General features: G+C 37.4%; 1 protein-coding gene across 11 annotated transcripts in view; it reads right to left on the bottom strand.

Annotated features, from left to right (window-relative positions):
- gpat2 (glycerol-3-phosphate acyltransferase 2, mitochondrial) overlaps positions 1–17,404 on the bottom strand; it is a 121,563-nt gene that overhangs the window by 84,784 nt on the left and 19,375 nt on the right. For 10 of the 11 annotated variants that reach the window (XM_039768380.1, XM_039768379.1, XM_039768382.1 and 7 more), the window contains 2 exons: positions 5,939–6,012; positions 851–961 (listed from right to left, as the gene is read on the bottom strand). In XM_039768380.1, the coding sequence (XP_039624314.1) occupies positions 851–961; positions 5,939–6,012 (185 nt within the window). The remainder of the gene's footprint in view (positions 1–850; positions 962–5,938; positions 6,013–17,404) is intronic. The other variant, XM_039768377.1, reaches the window with a different exon arrangement.

The raw sequence follows: 17,404 nt of genomic DNA on the forward strand, positions 1-17,404 counted from the left end.
CTGCAGATGTTCTACCAGACGGTTGTGGAGAGTTCCCTCTTCTACGCGGTGGTGTGCTGGGGAGGCAGCATAAAGATGAAGAACACCTAACGCCTGGACAAACTTGTTAAGAAGGCAGGCTCTATTGTAGGAGTAAAGTTGGACAGTTTAACATCTGTGGCAGAGCGACGGGCATTAAGCAAACTCCTGTCGATCATGAAGAATCCACTGCATAGTGTCATTTCCAGGCAGAGGAGTAGCTTCAGTGACAGACTTTTGTCACTGTCCTGCTCCACTGACAGACTGAGGAGATCGTTCCTCCCCCATACTATGCGACTTTTCAATTCCACCCGGGGGAGTAAATGCTAACATTACTCAAAGTTATTGTCTGCTTTTTTATTTTTTTTTTTCATTTTTATTACTGTTTAATTAATTTTTTTTTGTATCAGTATACTGCTGCTGGATTATGTGAATTTCCCCTTGGGATTAATAAAGTATCTATCCATCTATCTATTTACTCATAGGTCTGGGATGGAGGCAGAATGCAAGTAGCTGCAAGTGGATTAACCTCGCATGTTTCCTGAAAACTAGACACTTCTGTTAAGTACAAAAATTTGCAAAAAACAGTTAAAGGGTGCCACAGACATTGTCATTATATTTCCATTCAATCGGTATGACTGCAAAACTGTTTCTTGAAGGAAATGAATTTATTTTTTTTTTTTTAAATGGATTCATAATTTAGTCTTTGAAATGAAAATGTTAGTTCAGTAAATACCAATTAATTAAAACATTGACTCCTCCATGAATCACACTTAGAAATGAACAAAAAATTGTGTTTGTATTTATAAGTCAATAAATATAGAACTCTGACCTACTACTTTGAAGCACTCGGGCATCTCTTTCAACAGCAGAATGGACTTGCAAATTGCGTTCCCATATAAAAAGTAAAAAACACACTCTCCTTGCTAGCCAGCCTTTGTACCTAAAAATAAAAACAAATTATATCGATCAAACTAGAGAAAGGAGGATCAATCAGATGCCTTTAACTGCCAGACAATAATGAATATCATACTATTCAGTAAGCCCAACACTTGTGCAGTAGGGAACATATTATTGTTCTAATAAAACTCTAAATTACTTCTAGATGCCCAAGTAGGATACCACTGAATAGTTGCATACAAAAAAAAAAAAAACATGAATGAACTTTATTTATAATTTGGATATCCGTACCATACTAACCTAACATTCAAACCTCTTCTATAACTTTCAAATTTTAAAGTTATTTCTTATCTTATGTAAGACATACAGAACCTGGAAATTTAAAGGACAACATTATTTGTGTTTATGTAATGTATCTCATTAACTAAAATAAATAGTTGCATAGTTTCACTGTGTTTATATTCATGTACAGTATATCTGATTTGTAAATATCTTGGGGGGGATTTACAAAATAATTCACTAAAAGCAAGGTTATTATAGTTAACAAAAACTAAAACCAAAACTGAAAATGAAAAAAAAAAAAAATGCTGTAAACTGATATAAAATTAACAAAACCAAAATGAAAAACTAAACAGAACTACTAAAGCAGCTGGAAAGACTACCTGAAATAAAATAATTTACAAAAAATAGTTTTAGTATTCATTATTAAATTAATATTCTTGCCATTAGTCTTTAACCTTTGTAGCTATTAACTCTAAAACAGAAAGTCCACTATGAGCCACTTGCATATATTACATCCAGTGAATGGCGAGTGGTCACATAGCATTTTCGGTGACACTGCAAGGTGAATACAGGCATGAAAAACATGTGAAACGATATCTTTTCTGGCCTGCAGTTGGCAAAATTCTGTCTATATACTGTATGTGCCTGAGATGGAATCAGATATCGATATGGCTGGTAGAAAATAAAGCTCAGTATGGAAGACTTTTGAATGCAATATTGAAGGCATTCATTACAAGCACATTGTCTAAGAGCGGAATATGTTGTGAGCTGTAGACACGGAGTAAAAAAAACTCTTAACTTTAAAATTCACCTAAATTTCAACACAAACTGACCCATTCTGTGCAATAAAAATAAACAGTGCACATTTGTTCAGCACAAATTACATAGAAAATATTTTACAAATATAAAATTGTTCACATTTAATATCTGGTTATGATTATGCTCGTTTTTATTAGACAAAAATAAAAACAGATAGTAAACTATGTAGTGTAGTAAGCTTCCACTAACAGTAAACTCATATCATATTGTTGTGATGTGAAATTTTGCATAAAAGTTGATAAATATTTTCTATGTCTTTATTTGTAACTTAGACAAAGCAATGTAATATTAGTGTTACATTATTGATAACAGCAGCAATGGTTTGATAGTTTAGGAACCCCTTCCTCCCTTTTAGGACTGAATGTCTTTGTAATTTTACGACAGGGTTGGGGGAAGTGCCTCAAACAAGTTTGGCTAATATTTCTCTTCAGGACTCCCAGCCAACACGCAAGGGCTTATTTTTTTATTTTAAAACATTCCAATATACATCAATAAATCATTTTTAAGCAATTGAATTCAACAATAACCTCATTTATTTGGAACTCAAAACATCCACGTATCCAAAGAGCGACCCTACAAAGATCTAAGGCAGAAGGTGGCATGGCTCTACCCAACTTTCAGTTTTATTACTTTGCAGCAAACATACAAGCTATAAAAACCAGAACACAAATAGATGAACATACATAGGCCTCCTTCCCTTTAAAAGATCCAAGAGGACAATGGGGAAAAAGATCTTTTAATCAATATATCAGAAAAGGAGTGGAAAGTAGCAATGCAGAGACTTCACTCGAGCTCCATATGTGCAAAGCATACAATTATTCAACTCAAAATTATATATCGAGCACATCTGTCTCACCTAAAACTGTCCAAAATGTTTCCAGGGTAAGATCCAACCTGCAAAAGCTGCAATCAAGTCCCAGCCTCACTGGGTCACATGTTTTGGGCCTGCATCAAATTAACATAATTTTGGACCAAAATTTTTAAGTGCCTTTCAGACAGCCTTGGTGCCACAATCCCTCCTAGCCCATTAACAGTTGTGTTTGGTGTTCTTCCAGATGTGTTTAAATTGGATAAGGACAAACAAATTGTGATTGCATTAACTACACTTTTGGCACGCAGACTTATGTTGATAAACTGGAAAAATCTTAACTCTTCTCTTTTAAGTCAGTGGGAAACCGATGTTTTATACTACAGTGGAACCTCGGTTTGTGAGCATAATTCGTTCCGGAAACGTGCTCGCAATCCAAAGCACTTGTATATCAAATCGAATTTCCCCATAAGAAATAATGGAAACTCAGATGATTCGTTCCACAACCCAAAACTATTCATTTGAAAATTATTAATACAAAATATAAAGTAAAATACATAATACAAATTAACCTGCACATTACCTTTAAAAAGAATCATGGCTGGTGTGAGTTTCTAAACTCATGTGGGGTTCCACCCAACGGGACGACACGCGGAAGAGCGTCCCAAAGCAATCACAGTCTCCCAGCGCTGTAGCAGTTCGCCGTATAAGCGCATCCAAAAAGATCGCAGACGTGCTATAAGCGCCTGCCGTCGATGGGTGATACAAGGAACATTATAAAGATCCCGCTACAATAAATAACAGCGCTGTTGCTGTTTCAAGCTGAATAAAGCTGGTGTTAAAATACTGAGACTCAGCTTCGTGTTTTGGGGAGCAAGATGGGGACTCGCACTTCACAGCACGCGCGCACACACACACACACACAGTCACAATGCTGTAGTAAACAGTATACCTTCGTACGGATGTTGACTATATGAGTGAGGCACACAGACTCAGACGGAGAATAGGAGACAATTGCCAGAGAGAGAGACACGCGCTGGGCGAGCGAGTGAGCGAGATAAGGAGAGAGAGAGAGAGAGAGAGAGAGAGACGCACTGGGCGAGCGAGTGAGATAAGGAGAGAGAGAAGAACCATCAGCTCAGTTGTGATCACATGACGCTCAGCAGGCAAAGTGTATCCATACTACTCGTATTGCAAGACATCGCTCGTTTATCAAGTCAAAATTTATTAAAAATTTTTGCTCGTCTTGCAAAACACTCGTAAACCAAGTTACTCATAATCCGAGGTTCCAGTGTATTTGAAATTGGAAAAAATCAAACATTCAGTTAGAGAATCTGTGCAGAATTTTTTCAAAACCTGGCAGGATCTAATCAATATTTTAGAATAAGCTCTTAAAGCACCGAGTAAGCAATTATCTCTGCATTTCTTTTTCTTCTCCATTCATCTCTATTGGCCTATTAAACTCATCAATTTAGGTATGTTTAAAAGCCTTAAGGTTTACCCAGGTGGCCATGCTCTCTCTCTCTCAGGGGTGGGGGTCGACTTGTTTTCAATCCTATTTTTTGTAAAAATTGATTGATTTGTACAGAATCATTACAATAAAATTAATACAATGAAGAGAAAAAAAAACACCTACAGGAAAGCCAGGCTGACATATGGTTTGAAGGGCAGGTGTTCTATCTCCCCATTGGTCTGAAGTATGGCTGTTTGTAACTGGCTTGCATCAAAAGCTTTTAAGTACTGCAACGCCCTATTGGCTGTAGGGGCTGGACAGAAAACCTATAAATTTGCTTGTTTTACCCATCTCTCTCTCTCTCTCACCAAACTGATCAAAGACCATCTCACACCATGAAATAAAAAGGACAACACAATGAAGAGCACAGCCGACCACAAAATGATACCTTAACTAGAGACATATTAAGTAACTACCAAGTCTGTGTACCGCCTGAAACTACACATCACCATTTATCCAGTTGTATGGTTGCCAATATTCAAATGTACTTTGCATATTGTTATTATTTATGAATATTATCAGTAACACATTGTTTAAATTGTAATTTAATTCCTGCTTGCCTTTTACTATACCTTATTGCCTGAGGTTATACATCTAGAAAGGAAGGTAGGGAGAAGTTACAGTATATAGTACAGTACCTTATAAACAGTGGAAAGTCTGAGAGATTTGAGGCATTCTGACAAAGGCTACATAATAATACAAAAGGAGAAAGTAGATTACTCTACCAAGACAAAAACACATATCCAAACTCATTTAAGTGTACAGTTCTGTCCGATTGTGACACAAAACTAAACTCCATTCTGGCTCTTTAACCATACCATAATTTCTAAAACTGAATCTAATAGATATAAAAATAAATTAGAAATGCCTTTGTGAAATGAAAAAACTAAATTAAAACTAAAAACACATGATGAAGTAAAACTAAACTGAATTTTCAAGTAAGGTCAGAAAAAAACTGAAATAAAAACTAATACAAAAAGGTAAAAATATAATAACCTTGCTATAAAGTGCTTAAAAAGATAAATAGTCTGCTATTATATTGGTATTCACAAATGTTAATTGCTCATAATTTATTCATTTACATAAAAAACTTTAAAAGTATCATGTTTCAGAATGACACATTGATATGTAAACGAGCTGCTTTAAAGGTTCATTTATCTCTTCTCAAAAACCTTTAGAAGTGAACGTATACTCTTCCATGTAGTCCTTTATTCTCTCTACACTGATAGTTCTTTTGGAACATAAAAGTGCCACCACATTTTATCAGTGCCCTTTAATCATCTGTACACGATTTTAGTCATATTAACATTGCTAGAGAAAGATCGCTATAAACATTATAATGAATTCCTCAGCTTTATGGACTATATTTCTTTTGTTATTATTCCTTTTCAGAGAATGCTACATGACACTATCACAGCTAACTTTTTATGTCATCAGTGATTAACTCTTTCACCTAATTGTGTCTTGCACACATACTCCACATTAGACTTTCTTCCTTCAAGAAGGCAAATAGATCAGTATATGGAAGATCTGAAAACTTCTGAATATTTGCACCAGTACCGCTCAAGGATTTATTGTTTTAAGTCACTCCATCGTACCTGGTTTCTGCTTCATTCATATGTAGAACATTCAGAAATCCAAAAGATGAACCATTCTTCAGGAAATTGACATTCTGAAATATCATAATAGAAAACTTGGTCATATATACTAAAATAGCAGAATCATAACAGTTTAAATTAAGTAGCCTATGGGAGGTAGGAATTTCAATAAAAACATTTTTTGGTCTGCCTGCTAAGACTGGTCTAACTTTTAGTGTATTACAAATGACTACTTAGAATATGGAAAAAATTTAATACGAGGATCCTGCAACTCAAAGAAATTTGAGAATGCTCAATATGCAATAACTTCTAATTTGGGTGTCAAAGTTGGACAGTGGAACTGTAAATACTGCTGCTTCACAGCTCTGGGAAAATAGTTTCAAATCTCCAAACCAATCACTGTGAGGAGATTGCACACTCTGTATCTGCATTGGATTTACTCCAGATACTTTAGTTTTCCTCCCACATTTCAAAAACATGCATTTAACTATGTTACTCTGATATGAATTTATATGGAACTGTGTGCAAGTAATTATGCTTAGCAAAAGACTAGCGTCAATGTTGGATCCTGCCTTAAACCTAAAATGGAGATATCAGGTGCAGATAATGAAATGCTAGATAATTATAGGGAGGAACTCTGATAATTAACAATCAATAAGATATTCACCCAAGAGGGTGCCATAATAATGTAGTGTTAATCCAATAATTTGGCTTAGCTCCTAATTTACTTACCTTGCCTTTCTTTGTTGTAGGTGACAAGTCTCCCAACTTTATACAAACCTAAGACTAGACGCAGACAGAAAAACATAAAACATATAGGCTGGCTGTTTACTGGCATTTAGAGTTTTATTTTATACTAGCAAAATACCAGCTTAGAGAGAAGTGTGTTAAAGAAGCAATGAAAAAGAAAAGGAAACATTTTGAAAATAACGTAACATGATTGTCAATGTAATTGTTTTGTCACTGTTGTGAGTGATGAGTGTTGTTGTCATATATATATATATATATATATATATATATATATATATATATATATATATTTATTTTTACATACATATACACATACATATATATATCTACATATATACACATACATACACATACACACACATATATAAACATATATATGCATATACATACATACATATCTACATATATACACACACACAGCTATTTCGTATCAGTGCAATACGCTGCTTGTTAAAATGGATAACTCCCGCTCTTACGTGCAAGTCTGCATGGATATTATCGTATTTGTTCAAGTTCTATTTAAATTTTAAATAGAAGGAATTTTTATTTAGTCGACAGAAATATCTTTGGTAGGAATGGTAAAAACAGACAGGAATATTATTCCTGAATAAATCAACTCAAACCTTAAACAACTTATAATATTTTGCTCTCCATAAAAATATATCCTGTCTAAAGAACAAGTTAGAAATAAAGTAAACATTAAAAGAACAAACATTCAAATTTCTTTACTCTTATGTAATTTTATATAAAAAATAATCTTAGATTTTAAATATCCCAAAAGATTTTGCTCTCCATAAAAATATATCCTGTCAAAATTATACAAATTCAAATATGAACATGCTGCATAACAAAACCTGGAAATATAAATAAAATGTGTTCCTTTCAGCAATAACAAATCAAATCATTCAGTTGTCTTTGCTCATATGTCATTTTAGAGCTGGACGCCTGGCATCTTTTTTTGGCAACAAGTTCGTTTATGTTTGGTGTGAGGTTCTGTGTTCTGGAGATTCTCAGGATGGATTGCAGGTGCTCATCAGTGAGGCGACTCCTGTGTGCTGTTTTGTTAGTCTTTATCACTGAGAAGAGCTTCTCACACAGATATGTGGTACCAAACATGCACAAGGTTCGAGCCGCATGTAGACGGACTTTTTTTGTTCTTCAAAGTCACCAATGCGCCGTGCAAACTCAGTGCGCTCAGTTTATCAGCAAAGTGCGTATTTGGGAACACCGTAGTGACGACTTGGTTTAACATTACTTGGCAACAGGGAAAGTGGGGCAAGGTGCATTTGTGTCTCCCATAAAAGCAGCTTCACTTGAAATCACTTTGTGATTGTGCACAGGTAAAAACGTCCGCTGAAGTGTCAGATTCTTATTTAATTATTCTGCTTTCTGTATCTTCTGCATTGCATTCCTTGCAGCATCATAAGCTAGACTTGATTAACACGGTAAGTGTTCGGCAAGGCAGCTGAAGCGCTGCATTATGGGATCTGCAGTTTATTGTGTTACCAGCGCTTCATATACCTGGGCCATTAATAACAATAATACAGTATATAAAATGATCTCGCGGGCCGGATATAATTACGCCGGGCGGATGTGGCCCGTGGCCCTTGAGTTTGACAAATATGGACTAAATAGAACTTGAAAAGATATATTTTTTGAAATGTGATCGCGCAGTTCAGATAGAGTTGACGCGCACTACAGCCTGCATCCTCCCCTCGCTCTTACTTTTTTACCGTTCATCTAATGAATACACCGAGTATGGCTTTACCAAAACAATCATTGATGGCGAATAAAGTATCCATTATTCGAGTATGTAGATCGGAATATATATATACATATATATATATACCAGCGTATCGCGAGCAGTAGTGTGTTAAAAAGCTAGAAAAGAAAAGGGAACATTTTAAAAATAACGTAACATGACTGTCAATATACAGTATTTGTTTTGTGAGTGTTACTGAGTGTTGCTATCATCAAGGATTTGATTATCATTATTTCTTTCAATCAGGCTCGTATTTGTAGGATGTGTTGTGTTCAAGTTACATTCCGTGTTTGTCAATCGTTGTAAAGATGACAGGTTTCTTTCATCGATTCGTTTCTTACTGCATCAATAAACAGCTCGTCTTCTTCTTTATCTGAGACGTGACACACTGCATGCACGTTTTTTTTTTTTATACACTGCCTTCCTTTAGCAAGACATTGACTTTTTCCACCATGTGCTTTGTTTCCGCAGTAGCTGGATTTATGAATATGCTTATCAGACGCTTCATATTTTTTGCTGCCTTTTCAATTGTGTAATTCGGTTTTTGTTCAGCGCTCTTTGGAACTGTTGCCTTTTATCTGTGCACTGCGTCAGTTCACGTGAACCGCTCGTTGTACATGCATCGAAGGTTCCCAGCTGTGCTGGTGTCATCTCGTGCTATGTCCGTGGCTGTATTTAATGTTACCTTAGTCCTGGCACTTAAAACTTTCTCTCGCAGTTTCGCTGAGTTTGTGTCAAACACCACCCTGACCATCTCATCTTCCTCTCCATAAACACAGTCCTTCACCCGTGAATATTTAGTGGAAGTTTGCTATTGGATTGCCGCTGACGGACGGCCTTATATGGGCAGGCACTAAATTACAAACGCCAGCGCAGCCTGTCTATGAACTTAATTTAAAGTGTAGGTTTACATCGTGCTTTGTTTCCGAAGTAGCAGAACTCATGAACATGGTTGTATATGTCACTCGCTCGCTTCTTATTGTTTCGCTGCCTTCTCAATTATATAATGCATGTTTTCTTCAGCGGTGTTTGGAGGTCTTCCTGGTTTTCTATGTACTGCGTGATTACGTGGGAGGCGTGATGTCACACGAAACTCCGCCCCCACGGCGTTCAAGCTCATCTCCATTACAGTAAATGGAGAAAAACAGCTTCCAGTTATGACCATTACGCGTAGAATTTCGATATAAAACCTGCCCAACTTTTGTAAGGAAGCTGTAAGGAATGAACCTGCCAAATTTCAGCCTTCCACCCACACGGGAAGTTGGAGAATTAGTGATGAGTCAGTGAGTGAGTGAGTGAGTGAGTCAGTGAGTGAGGGCTTTGTCTTTTATTAGTATAGATTGGAAGGGATAAATAGATTTGCAATACCAAGTCTTTATGAATGATGTTCGATGTTGTGTTGATTTGTTGCTTTGTTGTTGCTCTAGGTTCAAGTGTAAAACTCTACATGCATTGGAGTGCACTCATTCACTTTGCTGCATAATCCTTGCTGTGCTGCTGCTTCCTCGGCTTGCCTTCTTGCTGTCTTTTGCCACTTCACAAGGAAAAGGCATTATTCATTCTGGGCCAATATTTTAAATGCTGAAGTTCTCTTCTTGAAGTCATGGCTCGTCGAACTACTGGCAGACAGCTTTGGCTTGACAAACTGGGTCTCATCTTGTGGTCCACAAAGACAAGAGTTTGTCGAATTCGACTCTCCAAGCAAAAGGCTCATAGCTTTAAATTCAGAGATCAGATTCAGATGTTTTCAACTGTTTTGGCGAGTTCCTCCTCCCTGAAAGAATCAAAAGAGAAGAGGCCCTCTAGGGCTGGGTATCAACCGATGTCCCAATTCGACCCAACATCAATTTTATCTTGACTGAATTAGCATGCACTGATATATTTGAAGTGCTGCCTTTTTTTAGGATTTCCTCAACCGTGCATAGAGAACATTAATATAATGCGATAAACTTCAGGAACACTTTATTTGAATGGTGTCTACATTGTGACTTCATGACATATGCATAAGCATAAAATAACATTTCAGAAGCAATACCTGATTAGTAATGAGTGTGTTAACATCAGTTTTGTGGAATAAAATATTACTACTTTTATAAATAAAAAAAAATACGGCACTATACTCTTACACTATACTATTCACAATTCACCATAATTTAACCAACATGTATCTATCACCACATATATTTCGGGGGGTTCCTTGTTTTAATACAAAGCATTATGTCTACTTTATAAAATATCTATATCATCTTGTGAAATAATATTATAAAATAATCACATTTTTCTTCTTAAACAATAAACACGTTATTCAGTATCCTATTTGTGTCTTATGAATCTCCATGTAGACACCCTTCAACTAAACTCTTAGCCAAATGTATTCCCCTTCCGCACATTTAATTGAATTAGTCAAACTTAAAGATATAGCAGGAAGACTTGTGTCCTTCTAGAATTCTACAGGTTATGTATATTTTCAGTTGCTCATGTGTAGCAGTCACATTAATCAGTCTTGAAAATGTGTCCTCACAGTTCCTCCTCAGAAAAAAGGAAGCATTTTAAAATGAGGATATAGACCTGATGCATGTTGACGGCGGCGATGGATGAATGGCACATAGAAGACAAAGAACCAGCTATGGTGACTGACAGCGCTGCTAATGTGATCCATGCAGGACGGGTGATGGAGCTACTTTCATGTCACCTGCTTTGCACACATGCTCAACTTTGAAATCGCAGGCTGACTTGAATATTCCAACAATTGCCCACACACCCAGCCAAGTGAGGCATGTTGCAAACTTTTTCCACCGTAGCAGTACAGCTAGCCAAGTGCTTAAAGAGAAGCAACATTTATTACACTTGCCAACACACAAACTTGGGACTGACGCAGTACCACAATGGAACAGCGCATTGGAATTGCTAGAAAGGTTTTTAGAACAGGCTGCCATCCTAGCAGCAAGGCTGCTCCACTTTGACCAGCATTCAGCGCTTTTATCTGCAACACATCTGCCACATCATTTTTAATGTAGTGACATTGTGATGCTTTGCCCAAGATCTGCATAAGGCCTAGACAAAGTCCGGCGTCATCCTGCCAATCACCTGTCCTTCAAAGAAACAGCACGGCTTACAGAGCTCACCAACGTATCGTGCAAACTCATGTTTGTGATGGTCTTTACATAAGAATCATTTATATGTTACTTATATAAAAGCCAGATCGAATGTTACTTATCTTGATTTATTTACTTATCTTCCTACAGCATAAAGTCACAAGTAAACTGCAGAACTTCCTCTGTTTGATCGTCAAGGGCATGCTCACAACTTACACGTGTAATGCCATGAAAAATACCTGCTGACACTTTAGTACGCAAGCAGTGGTACGAGAATGCAGGTAGACTTTTTTTGGGCACATACACCACGCTACTGTTTAGATCTGGATGGTGTAGCGTTGGTGAGTTCTGTAAGCCGTGCTGTTTCTTTCAAGGACAGGTGATTGGAAGGATGACGCCGGACTTTGTCCTGTATCTAAACGGTGCCATCTTTCGCCTTTACGCCTGGTGCAGCTGCGTTGTTCTTATATGTGAGTGGGCGTTTCTTGCGGGGAGGACTTCTGTTCTCTTTCTCCGATCTGAGTTCACCTTTGTTATAGCGCATCTTTATTTGAAAACAGCAGTGTCAGATCAGGCAGAGCGTGAACGCGACTGAGAGAATAAAACTGAATAAAAAAAATGCTAACTTTGACAAGCACTATAAATTTACAGCGGCTGTCACAGACACAAATCAAATGTACAGTATGTTTTTATTGTATAATATTAACAATCATAGCAGCTCTCTACTCAAAATGGTAAACTTGAGAAGTTGCCAGCATCGAACCCAGAAACCTCTTGATTGGGAGTCTGCAGTTCTTAGCATTGCAATACGCAAGCTGTCGTATCAACCACCTACCGTAACCTGCTTTCTTTTTTCTTTGGTTAAATTCTGGAATAAAAGTGCACTTGTTTTGTTATACCTTTTAGGGAAGTGTTTATTTCATATTCGTATTTCAGGCTTCACACCTTATACATTTCAGGTCTACATTTTTTTCAATTATTACTAAAACATGAAAAACATTTCTGTGTTAACTACGTTTTACATAGATTGTTGTTGACACGGAACACACATGAAATGTATGTATTCCAAATTATGATGTACTATTTTACACTATAAAGCTCCAGCACTTCACATAAAGATAAACACGGAGTGCTGAGAAACTTCTTTGCGAATTGAACTGCAGCGGTGGGCGGGGGATGGGTTACCAGGCTGCTTGCTGCTTATCGACACATTTACAGGACAAAAGACACTGACGGAGAGGTGAGAATCGATTTAAGGTGGGCTGGATTTACAAGTTTTCTCATAGGCTCTGGTAATTCTAGTGTTAAAGAAAGATAAAAAGAATGATATAAAGAAAGAAAGAAAATAAGGAAAGAAATAAAGGACATACCACAAGAGAAACGAAAAGCTGCTTCAAGATATTAAAGACCAAGAAAAACATGTAAATAATCGCTTTGAGGATGCCTTTAAAAGGTATACTAAAAAAAATTGAGGAACAAATACAGAAAAATGCATCTAAGTTTGAGAGTAAACTTACAGCACTTGGCACTCAGTTGGAAGACGTTAAGTAAACACTAATGACTTGTACTGAAACAGCTGAACAACTGGCATCTACCGCTGACGGAAAACCAATGGCTGCAAATTCCAAATGCAAAGCACAAGGTAGCAGTAGCTTACCGCATATGGGGATCAAATCCCTCTAAACCTAGAACTCTCATTGTGTGTTTTGAAAAATTACAGTTTAAACTTCATACAATGTTATTTCTCAGACAGAAACAAGAGATTATATTTGAAAATAACCATATTCGTATTGTCCCGGATTTCTCACCCTCAACAGCAGCTAAACATGCCGTGTTTTACAACATAAAACAGGTCTTACGGAAAGCCAAGATCAGATACAGCCTCTTGCATCCTGCCAAATGGAAAGTGGACATTCAAGACAGGCTGTACATTTTTACTTCTACAGAGGAAGCTGAAAGAGAGCTAAAAAAAAACTGATCCTGACATTTTTTTTTTTTTTTTTTTAAATATGATCGTGGGTCGCAATCCGTTCAAGCATGACAAAGATGACCTTTCGGGCCGTTTGATCAGCCTGCAATGATACTAGCCCTAATACCATACATCCTATTTACTTCTCAGTCGCTTTTTGTTTATGTTTAATGTTTAAATTACAATTACATGCATATATGCATATATGTACTGTATATGTAGTTTTTTTAACATCATACCCTTGGTTTATTGTATTAGGGCTTACTATACTTATCCAGGGATACTGTTTAACATAATTCCCTGGATTTACTCTGTCAAGACTGTTTAACATTATATTCTATACTTATGCTTATTGTATTTTGACTGTATTGTCAATAGATATCTCTATTATGATCGCTATACGCCACTGCTGGAGGGCTTGCTTGGTTTTGGACGTGCTCTGTCTCTAGGCATGTCAGAGGACTGGGACTTTGTAAAGTGTGGTCTAGCCTCACGTTGAGAGGCTAAATGGGGGGAGGGGGATAGACTACTGGGGGAGAGAAAGCTATTACTAATCTATTCTTTCAATCCTTATAATTATAATTGCCAACACAACACTGGAAATTAAGGTCAAAGCTGTCTTATTTTAAGTTAAGACTACAAAACAGCAAAAGCTCAAAAACAAGATCTTCATGACCAAACAGTTACCTCTGTGAGCTGGAATATTAACGGGCTGAATCACAAATTACTAAAATCACTATGCCCCACATATTTATCTCGCAGATGGCGTCTTAACCCAGTTTGATTAGCAGACAAGAATTGTACAGAATTTATATCCAAGCAAATCAATTTTTTTTTTTTTTTTTAAGAGACAAATACATCCTCGGAGATTTCAGCAGGAATACTCTGGGAAACTTTGAAGGCTTTCTTAAAAGGACAGATTATCTCATATCTTACCAACAAAAATAAACTGGAAATAGAGGTGTGCGATATTGGGAAAAAAAAAATCTCAATATTTTCTGGGATTTTGACGATAACGATAATTCCAAGATAATGTAATGTATTATTTGAAATTATATTGAATTATATTTTTGTCATCTATACTTACCAGGTCTTTTTGTATTTTTCTACAAACAGGATTCCAAAAAAGTTGGGACACTATACAAATCGTGAATAAAAACTGAATGCAATGATGTGGAGGTGCCAACTTCTAATATTTTATTCATAATAGAACATAAATCACGGAACAAAAGTTTAAACAGAAAATGTATCATTTTAAGGGAAAAATATGTTGATTCAGAATTTCATGGTGTCAACAAATCCCAAAAATGTTGGGACAAGGCCATTTTCACCACTGTGTGGCAACTCCCCTTCTTCTTACAACACTCAACAGACGTCTGGGGACTGAGGAGACCAGTTTCTCAAGTTTAGAAATAGGAATGCTCTCCCATTCTTGTCTAATACAGGCCTCTAACTGTTCAATCGTCTTGGGCCTGCTTTGTCGCACCTTCCTCTTTATGATGCGCCAAATGTTCTCTATAGGTGAAAGATCTGAACTGCAGAATGGCCATTTCAGTACCCGGATCCTTCTCCTACGCAGCCATGATGTTGCGATTGATGCAGAATGTGGTCTGCCATTATCTTGTTGAAAAATGCAGGGTCTTCCTTGAAAGAAATGACGTCTGGATGGGAGCATATGTTGTTCTAGAACCTGAATATATTTTTCTGCATTGATGGTGCCTTTCCAGACATGCAAGCTGCCCATGCCACACGTACTCATGCAACCCCATACCATCAGAGATGCAGGCTTCTGAACTGAGCGTTGATAACAACTTGGGTTGTCCTTGTCCTCTTTGGTCCGGATGACATGGCGTCCCAGATTTCCAAAAAGAACTTCAAATCGTCGAGTCTTCTATTTTGCCACACTCCATTTTAAATGATCCCTGGCCCAGTGACAACGCCTGAGCTTGTGGATCTTGCTTAGAAATGGCTTCTTCTTTGCACTGTAGAGTTTCAGCTGGCAACGGCGGATGGCACGGTGGATTGTGTTCACTGACAATGGTTTCTGGAAGTATTCCTGAGCCCATTCTGTGATTTCCTTTACAGTAGCATTCCTGTTTGTGGTGCAGTGTCGTTTAAGGGCCCGGAAATCACAGGCATCCAGTATGGTTTTACGGCCTTGACCCTTACGCACAGAGATTGTTCCAGATTCTTTGAATCTTCGGATGATGTTATGCACAGTTGATGATGATAGATGCAAAGTCTTTGCAATTTTTCGCTGAGTAACACCTTTCTGATATTGCTCCACTATCTTTCTGCGCAACATTGTAGGAATTGGTGATCCTCTACCCATCTTGGCTTCTGAGAGACACTGCCACTCTGAGAAGCTCCTTTTATACCCAATCATGTTGCCAATTGACCTAAATAGTGTTTATTGGTCTTCCAGCTCTTCGTTATGCTCAAATTTACTTTTTCCAGCCTCTTATTGCTACTTGTCCCAACTTTTTTGGGATTTGTTGACACCGTGAAATTTTGAATCAACATATTTTTCCTTTAAAATGATACATTTACTCGGATTAAACGTTTGATCTGTCATCTATGTTCTATTACAAATAAAATATTGATATTTGCCATCTCCATATCATTGCATTCAGTTTTTATTCACAATTTGTTTAGTGTCCCAACTTTTTTGGAATCCGGTTTGTACATCATAATAAAGAAGATCAATTTAACCTAAACTGCATTTTATGGAGGAACCCCAAATAACTCATCAATCACAATATGAAGCCTATGCCCAAAAGAAGGTAGTCTCTTCCAGTTATTAATCCGTAGTGCACTGACAACGTTAGCCCCACTGTCTGTTGTTATGCAAACCATGCAGTCTTCTCGCAGAGACCATGATGCCAGCGCATCTTTCAGACCTTGCGCAATGATGTTGCCAGTGTGATCTTCTGGGAAGTATGATGTTTGCAAACAGAAGCTTTGCAGTTGCCAGTTTTCGTCAATGAAATGCACTGTCAGGGAGAGGTATGGCTCGGATGTTCGGCTTGACCATAAATCAGTTGTTGTGGCAAAATGTGAAACCTTTTGCAGTTTATGCGTCAGAGTTTGGCGACACAAATCATACAACCGCAGAGCTGTTTGAATGAAATATTTTCGGCCAGGCAGTGTGTGCCTTGGGTCTAAAGTATTCAAAAGTTGTTTAAAACCATCTCTCTCAACCACTTGAATTGGCACCATATCTTTTGCGATGTAATTGGTGACGGTGTTTGTTATGTCATGCCATCTGTTGCTTTTCTTGTCGTAAGGCACTTTTTTGCAGAAGGAGTCCACTAAAGTTTGCTGAGTGTGTTTTTGTGCTTGTACCTTGGTTACTTTAGACTTGTGCTGGACAGTTGACTCCTTAAGCTTTTCGTATTCTGTGCAGTGGTTAGTTCGCAAATGGTGAAACAAGTTAGTTGTCAAGCTGTCTTTAACGGCAACCGATTTACCACAGTTTGCAGATTGCCGTCTTGAGCAACATCAGTCTTTTCAAAACCAAACCACTGCTATGTGAGTGAGAATGAACCACGTCTGGCAATTAACTCTGACGACGTAAATGGTGAGACTGTTTTATCATCTGGCAGTGTTTGTTCACTCATTTTGAGGCAGCGAGAGACGCTAACTTGCGGCTGGCTTGCTGGACGTGCACGCCTACGCAACTCGCTTTGTGGACGCATAGTGGTCTATACTGTTGCATTAGTGAATGAACTCCGTTTCTTTTTTTTTTTGCAAAGCGAGTTACATACTCGATAATTTAATCTCGCACATCGTTAAAACAGCAATTAAGATATAATCGTAAACGATGTATATTGCACACGCCTAATTGGAAACTAAGAAGGTATCAGAGCTAATCAGTGAAATACACACAA

Source organism: Polypterus senegalus, chromosome 11 (genome assembly GCF_016835505.1).
Source record: "Polypterus senegalus isolate Bchr_013 chromosome 11, ASM1683550v1, whole genome shotgun sequence".
Classification (NCBI taxonomy): domain Eukaryota; kingdom Metazoa; phylum Chordata; class Cladistia; order Polypteriformes; family Polypteridae; genus Polypterus; species Polypterus senegalus.